The 20,771-nt window shown below is 46.0% G+C and overlaps 1 protein-coding gene across 1 annotated transcript in view; it reads left to right on the forward strand.

The window, feature by feature from the left end:
• Positions 1-19,627, forward strand: part of LOC149334523 (saccharopine dehydrogenase-like oxidoreductase) — a 79,297-nt gene extending 59,670 nt beyond the window's left edge. The window contains exons 7-13 of the mRNA XM_089555159.1: positions 848-965; positions 4,114-4,233; positions 7,966-8,022; positions 11,629-11,752; positions 14,987-15,068; positions 16,212-16,336; positions 19,318-19,627. Of these exons, the coding sequence (XP_089411285.1) occupies positions 848-965; positions 4,114-4,233; positions 7,966-8,022; positions 11,629-11,752; positions 14,987-15,068; positions 16,212-16,302 (592 nt within the window). The 3' untranslated portion in view covers positions 16,303-16,336; positions 19,318-19,627. The remainder of the gene's footprint in view (positions 1-847; positions 966-4,113; positions 4,234-7,965; positions 8,023-11,628; positions 11,753-14,986; positions 15,069-16,211; positions 16,337-19,317) is intronic.
• Positions 19,628-20,771: the final 1,144 nt, after the last annotated feature.

Genomic DNA, 20,771 nt, shown 5'->3' on the forward strand with positions numbered 1-20,771 from the left:
GTGCACGTTTAAGGGGGGACACTGGTCTTAGTCCTATTTTCCTTATTTTCAGTCCAATCCTAATGAAACTGTACCATCTTGCTCAGTTTTTTATATTGATTTCAACAATGAAATTACCTTTCTCATAAATTAGTCGGTTTCTAAGATAATTAGATTTAATTAGTCATTCATTAGTACTTCCGTGCAAAAAAACTCAATAAAAAGCTGTTTTTAATCCATGCCTGCATAGTATGGTGATTAAAGAGTTCAATAATCAAAACCATTTTTTTATTTTGCCCTCATTAGTAATTTTACAGCACTTGGAATATCAATATTTAAGGTGTGAATGTAATGCATCGATAAAGTTTGTGAAATTATAAATTTTTGAAGTGCAATTGAACAAATCTGCCTCGATTATTGCACACACTGTGCCTTCAGCTTCCTTTAACAAACAACACGACATTTCCGTCTGTCCTAGATGTTGAGGTATCGGCATACTAAGGCATCCAGATGTCCAGAATTTCTATGCCTTTAAATTGCCTGCTGCTGCGTAAATTCAGCCCACACGATGATCTGAATTTAATATTACGATCAAAGGGCTGATTTCTTGAAGGAAAAAACTGGTACACTTGGAAAATAACAACTGTAGATTCCACAAATGTCATTTTTTGAAAACTGATTCTTTGGTCATTTTTTGGTCTCAAAGACCAGTGTCCCCCCTTAAGAACCACAGGGGGTCGAAATTATCCCGAGCCCTTCACCATGGCGTCCCTCACAGCCTTTGTCACTTTAGGTTGTTAAACCCCGTAAACCTAACCTAACCCTGGTTCGCAGGAGTGGTGAAGGGGGAACTGTTGCTGCGTTTCAGGAATGCCCTGTTCTGGAGTGACGTGGCCCAGGGCTGGTGCCTGCCGTTCATGGGCAGTGACCGGTCCGTGCTGCTCCACAGTGAGATGTTCCGGCACCAGCTGTGTGACACCAAGCCGGTCAGTCGTTGCCTCTCACTCTGCGCCCAAGGAACAGCCGTGTAGCCACAGCTTGTGGGTAGCCTTTGCATAGAGCAGAATTTCATCCATTTTATTGTTCGGCTTTTCCTTTCTTGCATCTATCTCTATTCCGGTTGACCCTCAAATTGGAAGACAGTTTCTAACAAGCACTGCTTTGCTAGGGTCATATTGGAAATCATATGCATGTGATGTGCATTCCATTATCTTGGGACCCGCCGCGGTGGCTCAGTGGTTACGGCGCTCGGGACGTTAAAAGCCCAACAAACCAACAAACCAAAAACCATTATCTTGGTCGTGCATCTTGCTACAAAGATGAACAGCACACTGACAAGAGTAGATATTTCGAACAACATGCAGTCGGGGCTTTGTTTCAGTACTCAAGTGATTCAATGCTAGGTGTGCCAAACACGACATGAACTAAAATACTGAAGCTAGTGAATTATTAGTCTGAAAACTCTTCCAGCAGTTAATCCTGTTTCTGGATACTTAGCTATGTTTCTAATAGACAGCAATGATATTTAAGCCTTCTTTTGGTAGAATTGCTGTTTTTAGTGTTGTTTAGTAACAGTATCAACGGTGGCAACGCCTCAGTGGCCTTTTTAGGTAATGAGTTGGTTATTTGATGGATATATTTGGTAAAAATTATGGAAACAACAGTGTGTGAGCAGATGTATGAGAACTGTAAGTATGATGAATAAGGCAGTGCTGTGACAACAGCAGTAAGATGATGTGAGCCTACATGAATCCTCAATGTATATTCTGAGAAATTAATGAATGTTTACGAATCTGTACGGAGTGGACTCCAAGAGAAGGCAAGCGTAGCTGGGGGCAGCAGAAAGTTAGGTGGGCGGATGAGGTTGAGAAATTTGCAGGGATATACGGTGGCCGCAACTGGCGAAGGACAGGGTTAATTTGAGAGACATGGGAGAGGCCTTTGCCCTGCAGTGGGCGTGGTCAGGATGATGATGATGATGACAGTGCACTTTGGCCATTTCTAATTTATCCTTAGAGGGCATAAGTTTATTTTAACTGATTATAGAAAAGGATCTGTTGCTAGAAACACTGGTCCTGGCATCAGCCCGGCGTGGCCATAGAGTTTCTTACTTTTACCTAGAGGGAAAGCTGGCGGCGCTGCACTTCAGCCACCATGGACGCCCAAAGCATCATGGGGCGGTGAGCTACTTGTTGCGGCACAGTCGTAATTTTTCGGGAACACGGAGTGGCACTACTAAGACGTTTCATTCCGAAAACTCTGTTCGTGTGTGCGCAGACGACTTTCCCGCGAACGCAGTGTGCAAAAGCCATAGTAATGGAAACGCAACGACACACGATGCCAATAAAAGGTTTCACTTTTCCGAAATGCTATTAAAAAACCTCTTATAGTATTTAAGCAACAACATCTTTTTTGAAAACATATTTACTTTTAAAAGTGCGCCTGTTAATTACGAAATATTAGTTTTTATAGTGTTCTTTACTTGGCCAATAGGAGAGCGAGTCGTCTCTTATTTTGGGCAAACTTTGCACTTAAATGCTTTTCTGCTCGTTTGTTGCAATCATTAGACAAGATATTGAATGTTAGGACGTTTGTAGTTATCAAACAGCTTAATTTTTCTATTATTTTTTGGCCAAAAGTTGCAGTTCCGCAACAAGTAGCTCACCGCCCCATGATGCTTTGAGCGCCCATGGTGGCTGAAGTGGTCTCGAGGGGTCGCCATGCAAACTCCCATAGACGGGCTGCCAGCTTTCCCTCTAGGTAACAGTAAGAAACTCTATGGGCGTGGCATTTAAGATCATTTGGTGCTGCATAATCACTGTGTCAAGGTGTCTGGTCGCATGTCTTAAGCAAGCCTATCTTCTTTTTCTTGGCAAGGGTCACTCTCCCATAGCAGCATTCTGAACAATGAGGTGTTCTTGCAGCTTTTGAAACTACGAGGTTAGCCCTAGGTGGGCATTGCTCTCATGCGCAGCAGCGATGCACACCTGTTAATCTGACTGAAACAACTTAGGCACCCCTCCTGTGCCACTTGAGGGGAGCCTTAGCGCGGTTATTTCGGCTGTGGCTGAGAACCAGCCAGCTGTTTACAGCTTACTGTGTGACTAGCATATTCGCCCAGGTGTTGAGGTAGAGATGTCAGTTTGTGAGTAGCCGAGAACCTATCTTGAGGACGAAGAGGTCCAGCATTGGACCCGTCAGGGTGGCAGCTCACTGTGGGGGGCTGCCAGCATCTTTTCTCAAGGGGGCAGCCTGGTCTTGGAAAGAAATTTTATTAATCTAGTCAGAGTTGTGAAATTTTCAGGGCACATGTATTTCTGTGTGCTGATTCTAGATATGTCATTTAATTTCATGGAAAACAATTCCTTGAGCTCTCATGTAATTTTTATGCAAGTATTTTGCGAAGAGTTTTGAAGAAAATTTGCTGTGGGAAACTTGCTGAAATGTATGCCATTGGGTTCTCTTCACAGCAAGGAATGTAATGAGGGTAACATTATAATCCTGGCTATCATAGAACTTGAGTTATGGGGTACTGAAGCTGCCACTTCAAGAACGTACAGGAATGCACACTTTTCTTCTCATTTATGAAGCGAGAACTTCAAAGCCCTATAACTACAGTTCGATGATAGGCAGGAAGACAATTTTACCCTTATTGCATTCCTTGGTGTCAAGAAGAACCCAATGGCATACATTTCAGCAAGTTTCCCGCAAGAAATATTTTTCAGAGCTCTTCACGAAATGCCTACATTAAAATTACATAAGTGCTCAAGGAATTGTTTTACATGAAATTAAATGACATACTTAGAATCGGCACCCAAAAACATAAATATTCCCTGAAGATAGCTTAAGTGTGACTTCATTAATAAAATTTTTTTTTTCAAGACCAGCTTCCCCCGTAAGGAAACAGCTGCAGACAGCCCGAGTGTTGCTGGGTAGTGTGCACAAATTCACAAAGTTTCTTGTGCTTTGCATGTTTTCTGTGCAGCAGTTTCTGTCCTCAGAGGTCTCGGCTGCTTTACATCTCATAAACTTGGTGTGGCAAAAGGGAGCCTAGAGCAGTCCAAAACATAAAAACAGTGCATCAAATAACAGTGCGGGGAGTGTGGAAAGGATCTCTTGTGGCTGTTGGTGCAGGTGCAAGTGCAGACATACCTACGGGTGCCCGGCTTCCTCTCCGGTCTGGGGCTCATCTTTGTGGCAGCCATGTTTGGCCTGCTCAGCATGTTCGGCTGTGGCCGCTGGCTTCTCGAACGGGTGAGTGCGGCTCCGAGCCTTGCCACATTTCTCGATCGATCTCTGTGCTGGGGGAGACGAGGGTGTGTTCCGTGATTGGCAGGTGATTGGCGTGCCTGGGAGACCATTAGTGTGCCTGGGAGACTAGTGAATACAAATAGCTGGTTACTCACTTATTCACAGTATTCAGAAAAGCTGTCCGGGGGAGGTATTACATAGGCAGGAGCATCGGGGATACAGCGAATGCACCAAAAAGCAGAAAATTGTAAGATAAAAAGTTCTAAAACGAAAAATACATGCACAGCAGTAGTGACGGGAGAACAAAGGGCCATGTGCACAGTTTCGATGCATTGGAATAATGGAACTACTCGGACAGAAGCGAAGGAAACTGCTCAGTGGCATCGTAGTGGGCAGCAAAAAACAAAAATGGCCAAAGAAAACATCAGTGACCTGGGACTCTGCACCCGAAATGGTGCTCGGCTGGGTTAAGTTGAATGGCTGGTGCTGGATGGTCAAGCCACCATCGTTGAGAGCTGGCGCAAAACTAGCAGAAAAGCGACATTGAAACTAAGCAGTTGGACTGTTCTTGGAGGCAGGGCTGCTTCGTCCGTCTGTCGTCATGCCTCTCATCACATGCACATCAGAAGTGTGCAAGTGACTCTGCAGCATGGCACTCAGGTTTTGAGTGAGGATATTTTGACAATTTCTTGCCGTGCTGGTCATACATGGGCACGGTAGCTTTTGGAGCCATTCAGGTTAACCGATGTGAGGCCCATTGCATCCAAATTACCAAGGGTCTGTCGCCATAGACTTACATTGGTTTTTGCCGGGACCGAGCCAGCAGTTCAAATTATCTCGATTTCTTAATTAACGGAGTCGAATTAATGAACTTTTACATTGAATGGTTTTGGATAAACTTGTAAAAATCTAATCATGATTTCTACTGTCTGGGGAATGTAGAATGTCATTCCAGTTTTGAAGTGTTTTCAGAAAAATCCAAGAAATTGTAGTAAATGGTATGAAAAAATCAAAGGTTGGAAACTTGATGAAAAGCTGATGTGGATTTGAAAGGTACTTACTAAGGAATTACAACAAAGAATTTTAAACATGTTGTCTGAAGCAGTGAAGACCCATCCATCCTGGATTGTGTGTATCTGAAACAAGTGTGATGGACCAGAGAAAATGTCTGATTTAACCGAATGTCTGGTTATCCAGGGCATGGAAAAAAAAACCACAACAGTGTGTCCTGACCTTCATCCACATGCCTTTATTTCTCGAAACAAAAATCTTCTGTAATTCTTCACTGCTTCATGTAAGACATTTGCATGTCAACAACCATTTTCCACAGTTCCACTGTGCTTTCAGATGAATGAACACATACCCTCTGTGGTGGGATACAAGCCAAGAAAAAGGCTGCTTTTCCCTGTCTAGACATGTGTGCCGGTTCTCGTGAACCTGAGTGTGACCATGGAGGGAAGGGACTATCCCCTTTGATCTGCCACTCCTTGCATTGTCACACTAGCAGCTTCATGAGAATCTGCGGATGCTATTGGCTGGAAAGGGGTCCTTTGATGGGGAAAAGCCACTTTTTTTCTGCTCTTGTATCCGACTATAGGACACGAAGACTGTAGTAGCCTCAACCCCTCCCTCCTGCACGCTGCACGCGCGCACGCTGCACGCACACGTGCGCACACACGGACACACACACACACCAGGCAATAGTACATTAAGCATCATTCCATGACCTCCTTGAAATGTTTGGATTTTTTTTGTTTCATGCTCATTGTGGCATTTATGTCGTAGGCTGCTAGCACCCAACTGGTGCTGTCGATGCATAGCCATGCACATCAATAATGAGAAAGAAGAGTGTCGTTCTTTCCTTCCATGTGCACCCTGGTGTAGTGATAGATGTGTCCTTCACCAAACACCAACTTTTTCCAGGTATATAAGCTCAGTTCTAAACTGACTGTTTGCGTTTGGCCAAAGTACCATTGTCTGAGTGTATATATATTGCTTCTGTTTATGGTGCAGTGAATAGGAACAAGACATGTCTCATTCACGTTTTTGTCTATGTTTAAGTAGCACTGTCAGTATATGTACTAACCACTGCATTCATCCGCAAGCCCAAGTACCAGTGCCTGCAGTGAGTGTTCGGTCAAACGATGGCACGCTGCCACCGCTAGCAAATTTGCCATTGAATTCATCAAGGACTGATTGCGCTATGGCTCGAGAGAGCTCGTGCAAATGAAATGTATCAACCCTGTAGTGCCCAGGCATTGAAAATATCCGATTAAAGCAATGAATTTCCATGACTTCATCACTAATGGTGTCTTCATTGCAGAAATCTAGATTTGCTCAGAAAAGGAGTGTTGGGATATGACAATCAAGAGCAGGATTCAAAGCTGCTCCACCACCTCCCACTGCAGCATTACAGCCAGAGATTGAGAAGACAAGGCACTAGCACTAAACCACACCCAATGGGCTCTGAAACGGCTCTGGACATCCTGTGGACATTCATGGTACGTCCATAGGATGTCCAGTGGAGTTTCAATGCCCATTGGGCAAGGACGAAGGGAGAGCAGACAACACACACACCAGCGTTTCTGTTGTCTGCTCTCCCTTCGTCCCTGCCCAATGGGCACAAACTCCATTGGACGTCCCATGAATGTCTACAGGATGTCCAGAGCAGTTTCAGTGCCCATTGGGTGTGCTTTAGTGCTAGTGCCATGTCTTCTCTACCTAAACACAAGCCTGCCCAGCTTTCAGCCTTAAAAGCATGAATATATATATATATATATATATATATATATATATATATATATATATATATATATATATATATATATATATATATATTTTTTTTTTTCAGCAGGCCTTTTGCATATCTGGTTGCGAGCACACTTAGACCTTTTTGTTTTTTTGTGATAGATACATTGGAAAAGACTGTTTGTGCAGTTATGCTGGTGATTAATACAGTTCTATGAACAGAAGTGAAAATCAGTGAAATTTTTACTCTCTATTACAGTGAATTAAGCCATTATTGCTAACATTTGCATGCAACCACACGTCAGCCTAGGGTGTCTTGGGGCAAAAGTGTGGGTCTATTCTGCCTGGGAACTTTAACAACACAGGTTTTAACCCTAACAGATGCCATTTTTTGTTTCCATCGGAAGCAAAACGTTTTTCCACCCAAATTGCATATTCAGGCCTCAAGGCAAATAATTTGTTAGTTTTTCAGCGCAGAATACGTATCAGTGGTTAATATTTTACAGGGATCAGAAAAATTTTGTACAAAGTGTCATAATTGATGAAAATAACGGCATCAAAATGCAGAGACTTGTCAAGTAAACACTCAGATTGTGGAATCAAATTTTATATCGAAGATACACATTCAACTTGCAGAAAAAAAAATTATGTTGTTACTGGTGGCAAAATCTTTCTTCGTGAAACTGGTGGATGACATGCCATCCCACTCACTATTTCGCAAAATGTTATTTACTGCGTTCGCTACACGGCATAAAAAAGCCTCTTATTTATGACTTGAGGGATGCTCAATTCACCTGGAACAAAAAAAAAAATTACGGCCCCATGGAGCACACTCTCGGAGAAAGCTGAGAGTTCAGTTTGTATGCAGTTGTGCAGAAAGTGTCTTAAAGAAAGGGTTAATTTACTCATTTGAACACCAGCCAGTCTGTAATCCTGTGTTTGTGTCTCTCTGGCTGATATTTCATGGTTGCTTCTTGTTGCGTGCAGTTCCCAGGCTTCTTCTCGGCAGGCATGGTGAAACGAGGTGGACCCACGAGGGAGCAGGTCTGCACAAATTTGGCCTAACCTTGCTTTTTCTTGCCGGAGCTGAGCAGCTGTTTTACAGATGTGATCAGAGCGTGATATGACACAAAGGGACAGGAAACCACTGGCTACATTTTTCCTGCTACGAGCGCATGGCATGTTCAGAATTTCATCGGCAGTGGTCACTAGCAGAGTTTTAGCTAAACAAATGCACTAGCCTGAGAATATGGTCTTTGGTGTTGTGTGCTACTCACGGGGAGGTTTTTTGCTGAAAAGGGACCTTAAATAAAATTGCTGTTTTCTGCGTGCAAGACAGATGTGATCGGAGCATGCAATGACACAAGAAAACAGGAGCGTGTGTGCCACTAGCTCAGTTCACAAGCCAATAGCATCTGTCATATTAGACTGCTTGATAGACCACATTGTCCAGCGTAAACAGAGATGAACAGGAACCGCAGATGCCTGATGCCTCTCGTATCTCGCCATATCTCTCTGGTATCTCTCATGGTTATGCGATGCATTTCATTTCATTTTATTTGTCTCTTTAAGGGCCCGAAGGCGGGCGGCATATGTACAAGTGGGGGGGGGGGGGGGGGGGGGTAGTGGTGTAGCGCCCGGCGACGCTATAAAGCGCAGGCGCTGCGATCGGCATTCCCGCGACAGAAGAAAATAAAGAACGACAGCGCGTGCTCGGAGCGCACGCCCGGCACGCGCAGTCCGGAACTAGAAGCCTGCCACGCTGGTCGTCTCTGTCTGGCGCTCCACTGCGACCCCGCAAACCCTCAACAGTGGCGACCTGGCGAACCGTGCCTTCTATCTCAGCGGCGTTCCAGCATGGCATACTGGCAGCACCTAAGTTTCGACCCGCCGCTCCCGGCGTTCCAGCCTGCAGGCGTCGGCGGGTGGTTCGCCCAACTGGAGGCTGCGATGTACCTGAACGGCATCACCATCCAGCCGTTCAAACACGAAGTCCTTTGTGACATCCTCCCGGCCGACCTCCTGCGTCGGCTCACCTACTCTGCTTTCGGCGGCCGGCCATACGATGAGCTGCGTGCGGCCGTCTTGGCGTACTTCGGCGCCTACTACGTTCCGCCGCCGCTCTACGACGCAGCGGACCCGTTTTCGCCGCCGCCAGCCTCTGGCCCTGCACCGGCCTCGCTCGCACCCACGCAGCCTTCATCAGAACCCGGCCCGCCTCAGCAGCCCCTCGCCGCATCGCCGCCACTCCCGTCCAGCGTCTCCAGCCCGGCTGTCTCTCTCGACGCCACACCAGGTGGGATCCGCACGAGCTTCGCCTCGCGTCCTTCTCCCACTACTATCGTACCCGCGTCTCTGGCCCTGCCTCTTTGCGCTTCAGTGGCGTTGTCGCCAGAGCCTCCTGCAGCCAAAGACGACTCTGCGGCAGCAGCCGTGCCGACATCTCCATCTACCTCGTCACTACCGCCAACAGCTCTGCCGGCCTCTTCTGTGAGGTTGAAGCCGTCGCCCGCTGATGCTAAAGAGCCCTCGACAACGACCAAGCCTGCTTGTCACACTCCCAGCCCCTCAGAAGGTCCGCAGAGCACTACTCGTCATCAGGAGCAGGATGAGAAAGCCAACCCGATGACAGCAGTAACAAGCACGGCGATCGCCTCCAGCCCCACTTTGCCTGAAACAGTTCCTGACCCAGTGTCAGCGCTTGCTCTCAAGCCCGACCATGCCCACACGCGCATCAGCACTGGCCAGTCGCTCCGGACGGCCACTCCCGCTTTACCCCAGCACCTGGAATTGAACCCAGCAACTTCCTCCGTCATCACCACAGCTGTCACCGTTGTCGCGTCGGTCACACCTGTGCCAACCCTAGTGGCCGGACCGCACTGCTCGCGCCCTACATCAGGGGCACCTGAGCCATGTAAGCCAGCCATTTCAACCTATTTGGACGACTTGAAGCTGGCGCTACAGCAGCGACACGACACCACGCTAAAGACCACATCTGTCCACGGAGCCGTTTCGACCGCTCCCTTGCTTGTGACGGCGTACTCTGTGTGCCAGTTTCCCGCGGACATCAGCTGCAACGGTCCAGCACCAATGCCACTTGTGCCAGCGGGCAGCCCTACAGTCGGTGACGGCCCCACCATGGCCTCCATTGCCCTAATATGCTTTGTCAGCTCGGCACCCTGCATCATTCGCCCATTGCGCAGCAGCCAGGCTCGTCCACCTGAGCCCGTGCACTCCACCCGACAGCTCTTCCCGGCCCCCGACATGAACTTACCGGACCTTGTAGCGACCCCGTGGGGACACTGTTACTCCAGCTGCCTGCTTGCCTGCCGTGGCTACTCCATCTCTGCCCCGTCGGCGCGTATATTTCGACGTTCCGTCTAGGCGGGGGGCCCTGCAGCGCCCGGCGACGCTATAAAGCGCAGGCGCTGCGATCGGCGTTCCCGCGACAGAAGAAAATAAAGAACGACAGCGCGTGCTCGGAGCGCACGCCCGGCACGCGCAGTCCGGAACTAGAAGCCTGCCACGCTGGTCGTCTCTGTCTGGCGCTCCGCTGCGACCCCGCTAATACCTCAACAGTGGCATAAAAAAAAAGGGAAGAAATAAAGCAACACAATAAACAAACAACCTGAAAGCAAGAAAATAAAACAGAATCAAGCATGCAAGTTCAGGATAGGGTGCAGCGGACATTTCAACATCATGGTGTGGTTTACGGAGGCCTTTCACTTCCACGCTGTCTGGAAATTCTAGCTCAGAAGCACGTTCGCTTGATGAGAGAGAGAGAAAAAGTGCGAGGGTTGCCAAGTGGCACACATTTGACTCATGCACAAGAAAACATAGAAAAAAGATGTCTGTCCTTGTACAGTCATCCCCATGTACGTAGAGAGAGTTGCACGTGACAGTGTTCGATGTGTGTTTAACGTTATCCATTTGTGACAAAAAGGATGACCACCTCTGCTAGTTCGTCTTTCACCCTTCTTTTTCGCATGTCTTGTTTCTCGTGCTGGTTCGTGTTGGTACGAAGTCGACTGTTACGCAACTATGATTTCGTCAAGTTATTTGGTTCCCTTGAAGAATAACTAAGAATAACTAGAAGAATAAGAATAGGGTAGAGTGCATATGGCAGGCTCTCTCAGATCAAGAATGGCAGTTTCCCAATATCCCTGAAGAGAAAAGTATAGGACAGCTGTATCTTACCGGTACCCACCCATGGGGCAGAAACGTGGAGGCTAACAAAGAGGGTTCAGCTTAAGTTAAGAACAACGCAGCGAGCTATGGAAAGGAAAATGATAGGTGTAACGTTAAGAGATCGGAAGCGGGCGGAGTGGGTGAGGGAACAAACGCGTGTTAATGACATCTTAGTTGAAATGAAGAAGAAATGGGCTTGGGCAGGGCATGCAATGCGACGGCCAGATAGCCGCTGGTCCTCAAGGGTAATTAACGGAGTTGATTCCAAGAGAAGGCAAACGTAGCAGTGGGCGGCAAAAAGTTAGGTGGGCGGATGAGACTAAGATGTTTGTGGGGATACAGTGGCGGCAACTGGGGAATGACAGGGTTATTTGGAGAGACATGGGAGAGGCCTTTCCCTTGCAGTGGGCATAGTCAGGCTGATGATGGTGATGATGATGAGTATATGTCTGCTGTCTGCAGGCACTGGGCTGCTCATTCACGATGACCATGCGCGGCCGTGGCTGGAAGGAGAAACTGGCCGAGCCCACCGACCGCCACAGCGGCGAGATGGACCACTCCGTGACCGTCCGGCTGGATGGACCAGGTATGGTAGGACACCGGTAATCCCAAGCCTGCTGAACTGCAAACCAATGTGCAACCAAAGCCACCGTCTCTTACAGCTCAACACAGCATGGAAGAGTTCAGTGGGGGCATGCAGTTGACTTCTTAGCTTTCTCAGTTAGGCAGGTCTCTCATCAGGTGCAGGCAAGCCAGTCGATGGAACTTCTTCAATGAGAGCAAGTCTGTGAGGTTGAGGCAGCATCATTAGATGACAATGGGGGATCCGTATCCAGAAAGCTTGGAGTTAGTGTGAACATAGAATAGGAAAAAAAAAGGTGAATACTACCCATTGCTTCTTGAAGGTATTGGCGAGCACTATCAAAATATGGAAAGGGACGAACACACAGGACGAAATGCTTCGTCCTGTATGTTCGTCCCTTTTCGTATTCTTCGTCCTGTGTGTTCGTCCCTTTCCATATTTTGATAGTGCTCGCCAATACCTTCAAGAATGTATTTCCAACTAGCTCCAGTAGCTCTTTTTACCTATTGCTCCCACACTTGGCAGCATTGCAGCATATGTCACAAGTGACAGTGGGCTGTGCCACTTCTGATGTTTTGATCCGACATACATTCACAATATGTTCGTAAATGTTCGTAAGGGTGTGGTTTGTGTGCCTTGCAAGACCATCTATCAATGGGTATACTAGCCATCCTGGTTATTATTGAAACAGTCTGAACAGCAGATTTGAAGTGCCTTATTGACTCACGTAATTTGTGCACTTTTTTTTCTTTAAACTAGGTCTTCCAATAGAGGGCACACAAATCACGCGAAAATTTTCTCAACATGTTCTTAAAACTTAACAAAGGAGGTCATGACGCGCAATACATAAGGTGTGTTGCTGCCTGTACCCTCATTGCCAACAAAAAAGTTGACTTCAAATACAAAACGTGTGCCCAGTACCACCCGGTGTGATGCTATGCAGTTCCCCACAGGATCACATGACTGTGCGTGCACAGCTCAAAGCAATAAACAGGCAATGATACAATGGGGAAGCCAGCAGTAGGAGGCAAAGGAGATGACGGGCATGGACTGCCAGGAAAGGGTTAACCCTTTCAGGCGCTTTGTACACAATTGCGTAAGTGGCAAACATACAACTTTTTGTGAGAAAATGGAGTTTTTAACAGTGATTTCATTATTTCAGTGAAATTGAGCACCCTTGTTGTTGCAAATAACATGCTTTTTTGTACCATGTAGCGAATGCAGTAGATAATATTTGACATAAGAGTGAGCAAGATAGCACTGTCCACCGTTATTGTGCAGACAGATTTTGCCACGAGTGAAAACATCGATTGTTTTTGCTCAATTACGAGCGTAATGTGAGTCTTCGAAACATAAAGGGATTCCACGATCCCTAGGGTGTTTACCTGACACACGAGAACATTTTGTTGTTGTTATTTGTAACAAATCTGACACTTTATACGGAATTCTCCACATAGTTGTAAAAACATACTTGCTGGTCTTTCACGTTCAAAAACTTCCCTTTCTCGAGGCCTGAATATACTACTGAGATGAAAAAAATAGACTTCCATCAGAACAAAAAATAGCGCCTGAAAGGGTTTAAATGCCCATCTCTCTCCCCCGTGAGTGCTTCATAAGTGCGCACTTGTGAAAGCCTTGTGCCTTGCCCTCGTAGCTTCCACTGCATAGCCACAGAAAGCTGTCCCCGAGTATAGCGGCACACCGAACAGCAAACGGTTCGATAGTTTTGGATTTGGACGTGCGCGCAACTGTTCTCCCGGGGAAGCGACCCCCAGTGTGAGTGGGCCGTTTAAACGGCACACAACTCGGGCTCTGGCCACTCGCACCTTTCGCAGCTGCACGCGGCAACACGGCGACGCCGATCTTCCCAAGTCTGCCTGGCGAGCACCCGAGTACATGCTGGTGGCCTAGTGCAGCAGAGAGCGCAAAATAACTCGAAGTTCCCACTTCGAGTTATTGGTCAATTCGCTCTCGCCCTACCATGAGCTTGCCGTCTGGGTTAGCTCAGTTGGTAGAGCGACTGCTCCGGTGAAGCGGTGGTCCCGGGTTCAAACCCCGGACCAGGACGAATTTTTCTTTAACTACGAAGTTTCTGAGAAAGCTGTATAGCTTTTCTTTGTAGCCGTACGGCTGCGCTTGGGTGGATGTCAATGAGTAATTACTCCCTTATTACAAATCTACTCCACCTTGGGGGATTCCCCTAAAACATTTGACCAGCAAAATATTTGCGTAGAAGTTTTTTTTCTTTCAGAAATCTGGGTAAAAAGTTGGGGGGTGGGCTCATTAAACGCGGGTGCAAATTACGCGAGTAAATACAGTAGTTCTTCTACAACATCAGCAGTGAGCTACCAGCCACAGTCAGTGACAATAGTGAGAGGAGCACCGTGATGGAGAACGATGGAATTCAGCAGAAAGGATGAGACCTGTTGCTCGGCTGGAAATGAGAGTGGCTGATTACTTATCAAATCGACCACTCACCGATAATCCAGGGATAGTTGCCCGAAGACTTGGAAATTGTTCCAAGCACATTGGCGCTCACCTTTTTCAGTAGACGACACAGTTTTACTGGCTACAAAAGCCTGCCAGAAGGGCTGTGCGGAGCTTACGGTGATGACATTGCTCACAGCTGGCAACATAGTACTTTGTTGCTTGGAACCGTTTGGGCCAGTAGAAGTGCCGATGGACATGGTTTTGGATTGCACAAGAACGCAAGGTGACCAGCTGTTATATCATACTGCTTCATAGGGCTTTCTGGGACAACCTGAGGCGTGCAATTACTGTCGATTAAATAGCGTTTCTTGTAAAGCAGACAGTCTTGAAGTGTGAGACATGATGCTGTGTGGGTCACATCATTAAGAGGTTGTGCCGTTGCAGTGGCTCAGTGGTTACGGCACTTGGCTGCTGGTGCGAGTTCGATCCCCGCCGCGGCGGTCGCATTTCGATGGAGGCGAAATTCTGGAGGCCCATGTACTGTGCAATCTCAGTGCACATTAAAGAACCTCAGGTGGTCAAAAATTCCTGGAAATGGTGGTCGCTTTCTCGGACCAACAGTTGACCGTGCTCGAACCATTGGCTGTTCGGTTTTGCAGCTTCTAGGTTACAGACAAGCTCATCTATTGCCATTTTTTATGTATTGAATTATTGATATTTCGAACCATTCCACGATTCCCTTTGAGGTCGATGTACCCAGACTGAGCTGTAAATCATGCAGAATTTAATTGCATGCTCTGTGTGCAGACCCAGCATATGTGACAACTGCCATGTGCATGGTGCAAGTGGCCGTGGTGGTGCTGAAGGAGAAAGACAAGATGATCATCAAGTGAGTTCTGTTGCCACTGGGAGACCGGGTTGCAGAGCTCACCTGCCTCTGTCTGAATGCCACCACAGAGTCCACCTCAGTTGTTGGAGAGAGAGAGATACAGAGAGAGGGGAAAGGCAGGGATGTTAACCAGAAAGGATTCTGGTTGGCTACCCTGCACAGGGGAAGGGAATGAGGGGAATTAAAGAGGGAAGAGAGAAGGAACGGGGAAACAGTCACAATCTGTCAATCAAGGCAGTCTCTCACAAAAAAACAGAACAGTGCCTCGTAAGCCTTGATGGCAGTCGACTGTTGTGGCCACGGACCGAGGATCCTGGCCTCTGTGAAGGGGCGGGGATCAAGGCGGTCCAGAGCACTAAGTAGCTTACGTCTTTCGTTCAAAAGACAGGGCACTCACACAAGAGATCTCTTCACAGGCACAGATTACACAAGAAGGGCTGTCAGCCATCGCGATCCGGAAAGCATACTGATTTGTGAAGGCAACGCCGAGCCGTAGACGACACAGTAATGTTGCTTCACGACGCGCTACATCACATGGAAGATGGAGGCGCAGTCCAGGGTCCAATGCCCTGAGGCGACAGTTGCAGAACTCTCCCATGTTCCACACTAAAAGTGTGAACTCCAGCCTCAAGGAACGAAGCCCACACACTGCATCAGCTCTTGTGCAGGGATAGTGACAGGGAATTAAGCGTGGCAGGAATTAAGTTGCTGGAATTGGAATTAGACCAAGGTCTTGCCCACTGGCATTGTTTTTCCAGTTTGCATAATCTGTCGTCTGCAGTGGAGTCTCATTTCCAGAACATGCACATTCAAGAACCCCAGGTGGTCGAAATTTCCGGAGCCCTTCACTACGGTGTCCCTCATAGCCTGAGTCGCTTTGGGACGTTAAACTCCATAAACCAAACCAAGACTTCATAAAAGTGATTTCCCGCTGTGTAATGTACCTCGTGTAATAAAAACAGCTCCCAAATCAGCACAAATCATTTTGTTAATGATTTCGTTATGTCAACATTTGTGGTGCATAAGCTTGGCACACTTAGTGCTTTTTACTTGGCAACACGTGGGGCATTACCCCTGATGGTCTAGATGCAGTTATAGTACAAATGAGGCCTGTGCACTTACATGGTGGCCATGGTGTTTCAGGGGTGGTGTCCTGAGTCCTGGTGCAGCCCTGGATGGGACGTCCTACCTGGCCAGGGTCCAAGAGCATGGCTTCCAGATGGCCCTGGTCTAGGCTGAGGAATTCGCGTCGTGGCAGTGGGCTCCAGGTAGTTCTGCGTATATTTGCGTCATCATCATCATCATCATCAGCCTGACTACGCCCACTGCAGGGCAGAGGCCTCTCCCATGTCTCTCTCCCACTAACCCTGTCCCTCGCCAGTTGCGGCCACTGTATCCCCGCAAACTTCTTAATCTCACCCGCCCACCTAGCTTTCTGCCGTCCCCTGCTACGCTTGCCTTCTCTCAGAATCCACTCCATTACCCTTAAAGACCAGCGGTTATCCAGCCTTCGCATTACATGCCCTGGCCACGACCATTTCTTCCTCTTGATTTTAACCAGAATGTCATTAACCCGCGTTTGTTCCCTCACCCACTCCACCGCTTCCGATCTCTTAAGGTCTCACCTATAATTTTCCTTTCCATATATTTCCATATATTTTTCTTTCCGTGCTCACACCCATCAGTTGCGTGCACTATTTTCGCACTGCAGGGTTTCTCGGGTTTCTTGTTTGGCATGCATGAATGGTTTAGGCATAGGAAAATGAGGAAACAAAACTCCTGAGCTTTATTTTCTCAATGCTAGGCAAGTCTGGGGATCGAACTAAATTAAATTAATTTCAGCATTAACATTCCCAGACAATGATGATGTGGGCAGTGGACAAAAAGAATTAGCGCTGTAGTCAGCCACATAGTGAGTATGATAGAAACGCATTTTGGATTGTTGATATCTCGTTATGCCGGGGGCCTTCTGTGTCTGACTTTGGGGTCAAACATCTCCCATCTTATCTCAGACTTCATGCGGTTGCACTGAACTAAGGATGTGTGATGCCAAGTGTGGGTAGGGCAAAGAAGTCCTCTTCATTCTGCCAGTGGCATTTACAGGTGTTATTGCGCATGCTAGTGCCTGCTAGTTTTTGCTATAGTGCTCCCATATGGCACCTCAGTTGTTGTCATCTTTCGCTTCCTTGTGTTTTAATTTTTGTGTGAAAGCCTGTCATGCTCCCTAGTTCGCCTCATGTAAATCTCAAGGGCAGTTACTCATGCCAACTACGGCTATACTGTTCAGTGCTTTTGTGTCCCTGCTTAACCCAAGTGGCTTACATATAGGACAGTGCTTTTTTTGCAGAGCAACTCTGAAAGCTTATTGTGTAATAGCTTCTGCCCGCTAGTGTAAGTTTAAGACACTCTAAACATTTCCTCTGCAAGGATTGTGGTGTGTACGTTCAGCTTTGTGCATTGTGTGCTTTCAGAAAGATTTTCCAGTCTTCTGTGGACACCATTTGTGGAATTTGACCCCATTGACTGCATTGCTATTTGCTGGAAAAACAAATAATTTTTGGGCATTGTCATAAGAAAACAATCACCGGGTATGATGAGAAATGCGATTTTAAAGTTGAGATCGAATGTTTGAAGCTTTACTAGACAAAACAGGTATCCAATTTGCCTAGTATCCTACATTGTAGGACAGCTCAGAAGTTGGTGTTGAAAATATTTCTACTATTGAAAGGATGATTCTGAATTCTGACGTGAAATAAACATTTTATATCAATAATTTTTTTAAAATTTATGAAGTTTTAGCACATACGGATTAAAAAATGACCTCTATTTGTTTTTGCCGTTTTCTCAAAATCTGAATTTTGGGGTCCGAGCCAATCTGCAAATTCAATATTTCGGCACCTATTGCAGATAGAATAATAATTTTTTTTTCAGCATGAAGCCAAACATGAGAAGCACGCAATGTTGCAAGCAGATTTATAAATTTCTTCTTGAAAATTTGTTTAAATAGCTCTTTTTGTGACCACTCCATTGCTGTTTTTTGACCATTGGACTTCATTATGCAATAAAATAAAAAATAATTCTTATATAAAAAAACTGCTTGCAACATTGTGTTCCTTATTCTTTCTTGTGTCTAGCAATGTGTTAACGTGAAGTTTTTCTTCAGTCATTATTTTTCAATTGTTCTTGCAAGAATTGGAACAATTAGTGTAATTATCTCAAAAAATAATTGGTTCACAATAAAATAATTGCAGTTTTGAACTAAAAAAACTGCAGGAGCACATCAAGTTTCACCAATTTTGGTTGGTAAATAAGGAAAATAGGTTCAAGACCAGTCTCCCCCCTTAAACTCATATGGGTTGCTGAAGGGCCCTCTTTTGTGAGAGGGTCTCAGGAAAAGCGAGGGCAAGATTGGGGATTGTCCTGAGGATAAAGGCAGGAGCAAACAGAACAGGCAGCCTGTAGCGTTGCTATATGTGCACGGAGTGTCTGATCGCTTTAGGAGGACTGTAATGACCCCTGCATGCAGTTTTTGCTCCCAATAAAAAATGATTCTATGACCCCTTCTGGGCGCGTTGATGTTTGTCTGGCAGCAAAAGACTAATTTATTGCAGGGAAAATTTCATCTAAATGTTTTCCCGCCACTCGATTGAAACTTGTCGCCTCTATACCAAAAAGGACTCCGTGATCTCCGTTTTGTGCCAGAGACAGTGGGTGTTTGACCCCACATCATGCAAGCTAGATATATTAGCCATGATGCTGTTAGACCATGCCACACTTGTGCCATTAAAATCTCATCTTCGTGATGACAGCATTGCCTAAAAAAAAAGAAAAATGTCTTCAGAATTATCTATGCTTAAAGGAGTATAGATGCGTAACTTATGGGTGTGTGTTTTATTCAATACATTACATACACATTACATACACAATACATTACATACATTAGTATACACAAATCACCATGTGGTTTCTACTGTCCCCTGCAGAAAGTTAGGTGGGCTATACTCTATACTATACTCTATACTATACTATATACTATACTATATACTATACCATATACTATACCATATACTATACTATACTATACTGTGCTGTGCTCTATTGCTTTAGTCTTCATATAACACTGTGCTTTTTCTTTGCAACAGGTGTCATGTATCGGAAAAGTTTAGACCTGTGGACGCATTGTTCTTTCCCCTACCAACATTTATTATGTGGCATTGACAAATTTGGTGCAACTTTTCTCCTGGTGCAGCTCACGACGCAGACAGGTCTCCACCAAACATGCTGAGAGGGGGACCACGTGAAGCTTTTATTGTCACCGTGACCTCTACAGCTGGCTTCCAAAGTTTTTAGTGTGCGCGTCACAAGAGGAGTGGTGCTTTGTGCCAGCACATGATGTTGATGTAGTGCTTGGCGGTATAACGCTTTTGTCATAAAGGTGTGCAATAATTCTGGTTACAATTGTAAGATGCATGTATTTTGCCACCTTTAGCCTTGTACCATTAATATATGCTTCCACTCCTGGAATTTCGGGTATTAATAAAGTTTATATTTGAGTGTCATGCTCGTTTAAAATATGGCTCACTTTAAAATGTTTGGTCGAAGTTGGATTGCATGTGTAACCTTAAAGAGACACTGAGAACAGCATACATCTCGATTTTTTTTGTGTAAAAATCTGTTCTGTAACTCTTTGTGGCTACGACAGTGTTGGCTTGGAAGCAAGAGACTGTTTTATCACTGAAAAAATTTTATTTAAAAAGCCGTGCCACTTGATTCAAACTTGTGACGTCATGACAGTGATCACAGTTTGGATGTGGACGGCAGCATAGCCTAGTCTTGGAGACCTGCTTGAAAAAAAGAGAACTCTTGAAGTCACCGTACTTTTCTTGCAAAAACTGCTGATGGCGATAACACCTGTAGTACCTATTTCATTTTACCCTACCTTCCTAGCTTGCAATTGCTCTGTTTAGGATGAACATAATCTAACGTTTATTTGCTCTCATAATCTGTGCGTCCTTATAACTTAATACCTGGGTTTATAACAAAAGTTTGAAAATGCTTACGCTTCGCATTTAAAGGGGTTACGGATGAAATTTTTTGACTATCAAAAGCTTGTTATGGGCTTCCTCTTTATGTAAGGTCACCCGCAGCGAAGTATTCGATGCAACATGCGCTTAAAGCCATCACGGTGGCTCAGTGGTTATGGTGCTCGGTTGCTGACCCGAAAGACGCGGGTTCGATCCCGGCCACGGCAGTCGAATTTCAATGGAGGCGGAATGCTAGAGGCCCGTGTACTGTATCTACTATGACAATGCATGCTAAAGTACCCCAGGCGGGCGAAATTGCCAGAGCCTTTCACTACAGTGTCCCTCATAGCTTGAGTCACTTCGGGATGTTCAACACACTCACGCAAAAAAAAAACAAATGCTTAAATATATTTCAATTCAGCTCCAATGAGTCCTTAAAGGCTCTTTCTCACGATCAAGACCCACCGATATCTCTATAGTTGTTGACGTGTGACCATGGGAATGATATCAGTGATTATTAGTGACTTATACTATGAATGGCGATGTGCGATATCGGCCAGGCACTGTGTCCTATATTCGGCGGTCTGATCGGCAAATATATGCAGTCACTGATGCACCAGCATCGGCAGCCGAGCGAAACCTTAACACATGAGACGATGACCTGAGTAGTTGCTGCTGA

This window comes from Amblyomma mixtum, chromosome 8, assembly GCF_055824585.1.
Source record: "Amblyomma mixtum isolate Tamu chromosome 8, ASM5582458v1, whole genome shotgun sequence".
Taxonomy (NCBI): domain Eukaryota; kingdom Metazoa; phylum Arthropoda; class Arachnida; order Ixodida; family Ixodidae; genus Amblyomma; species Amblyomma mixtum.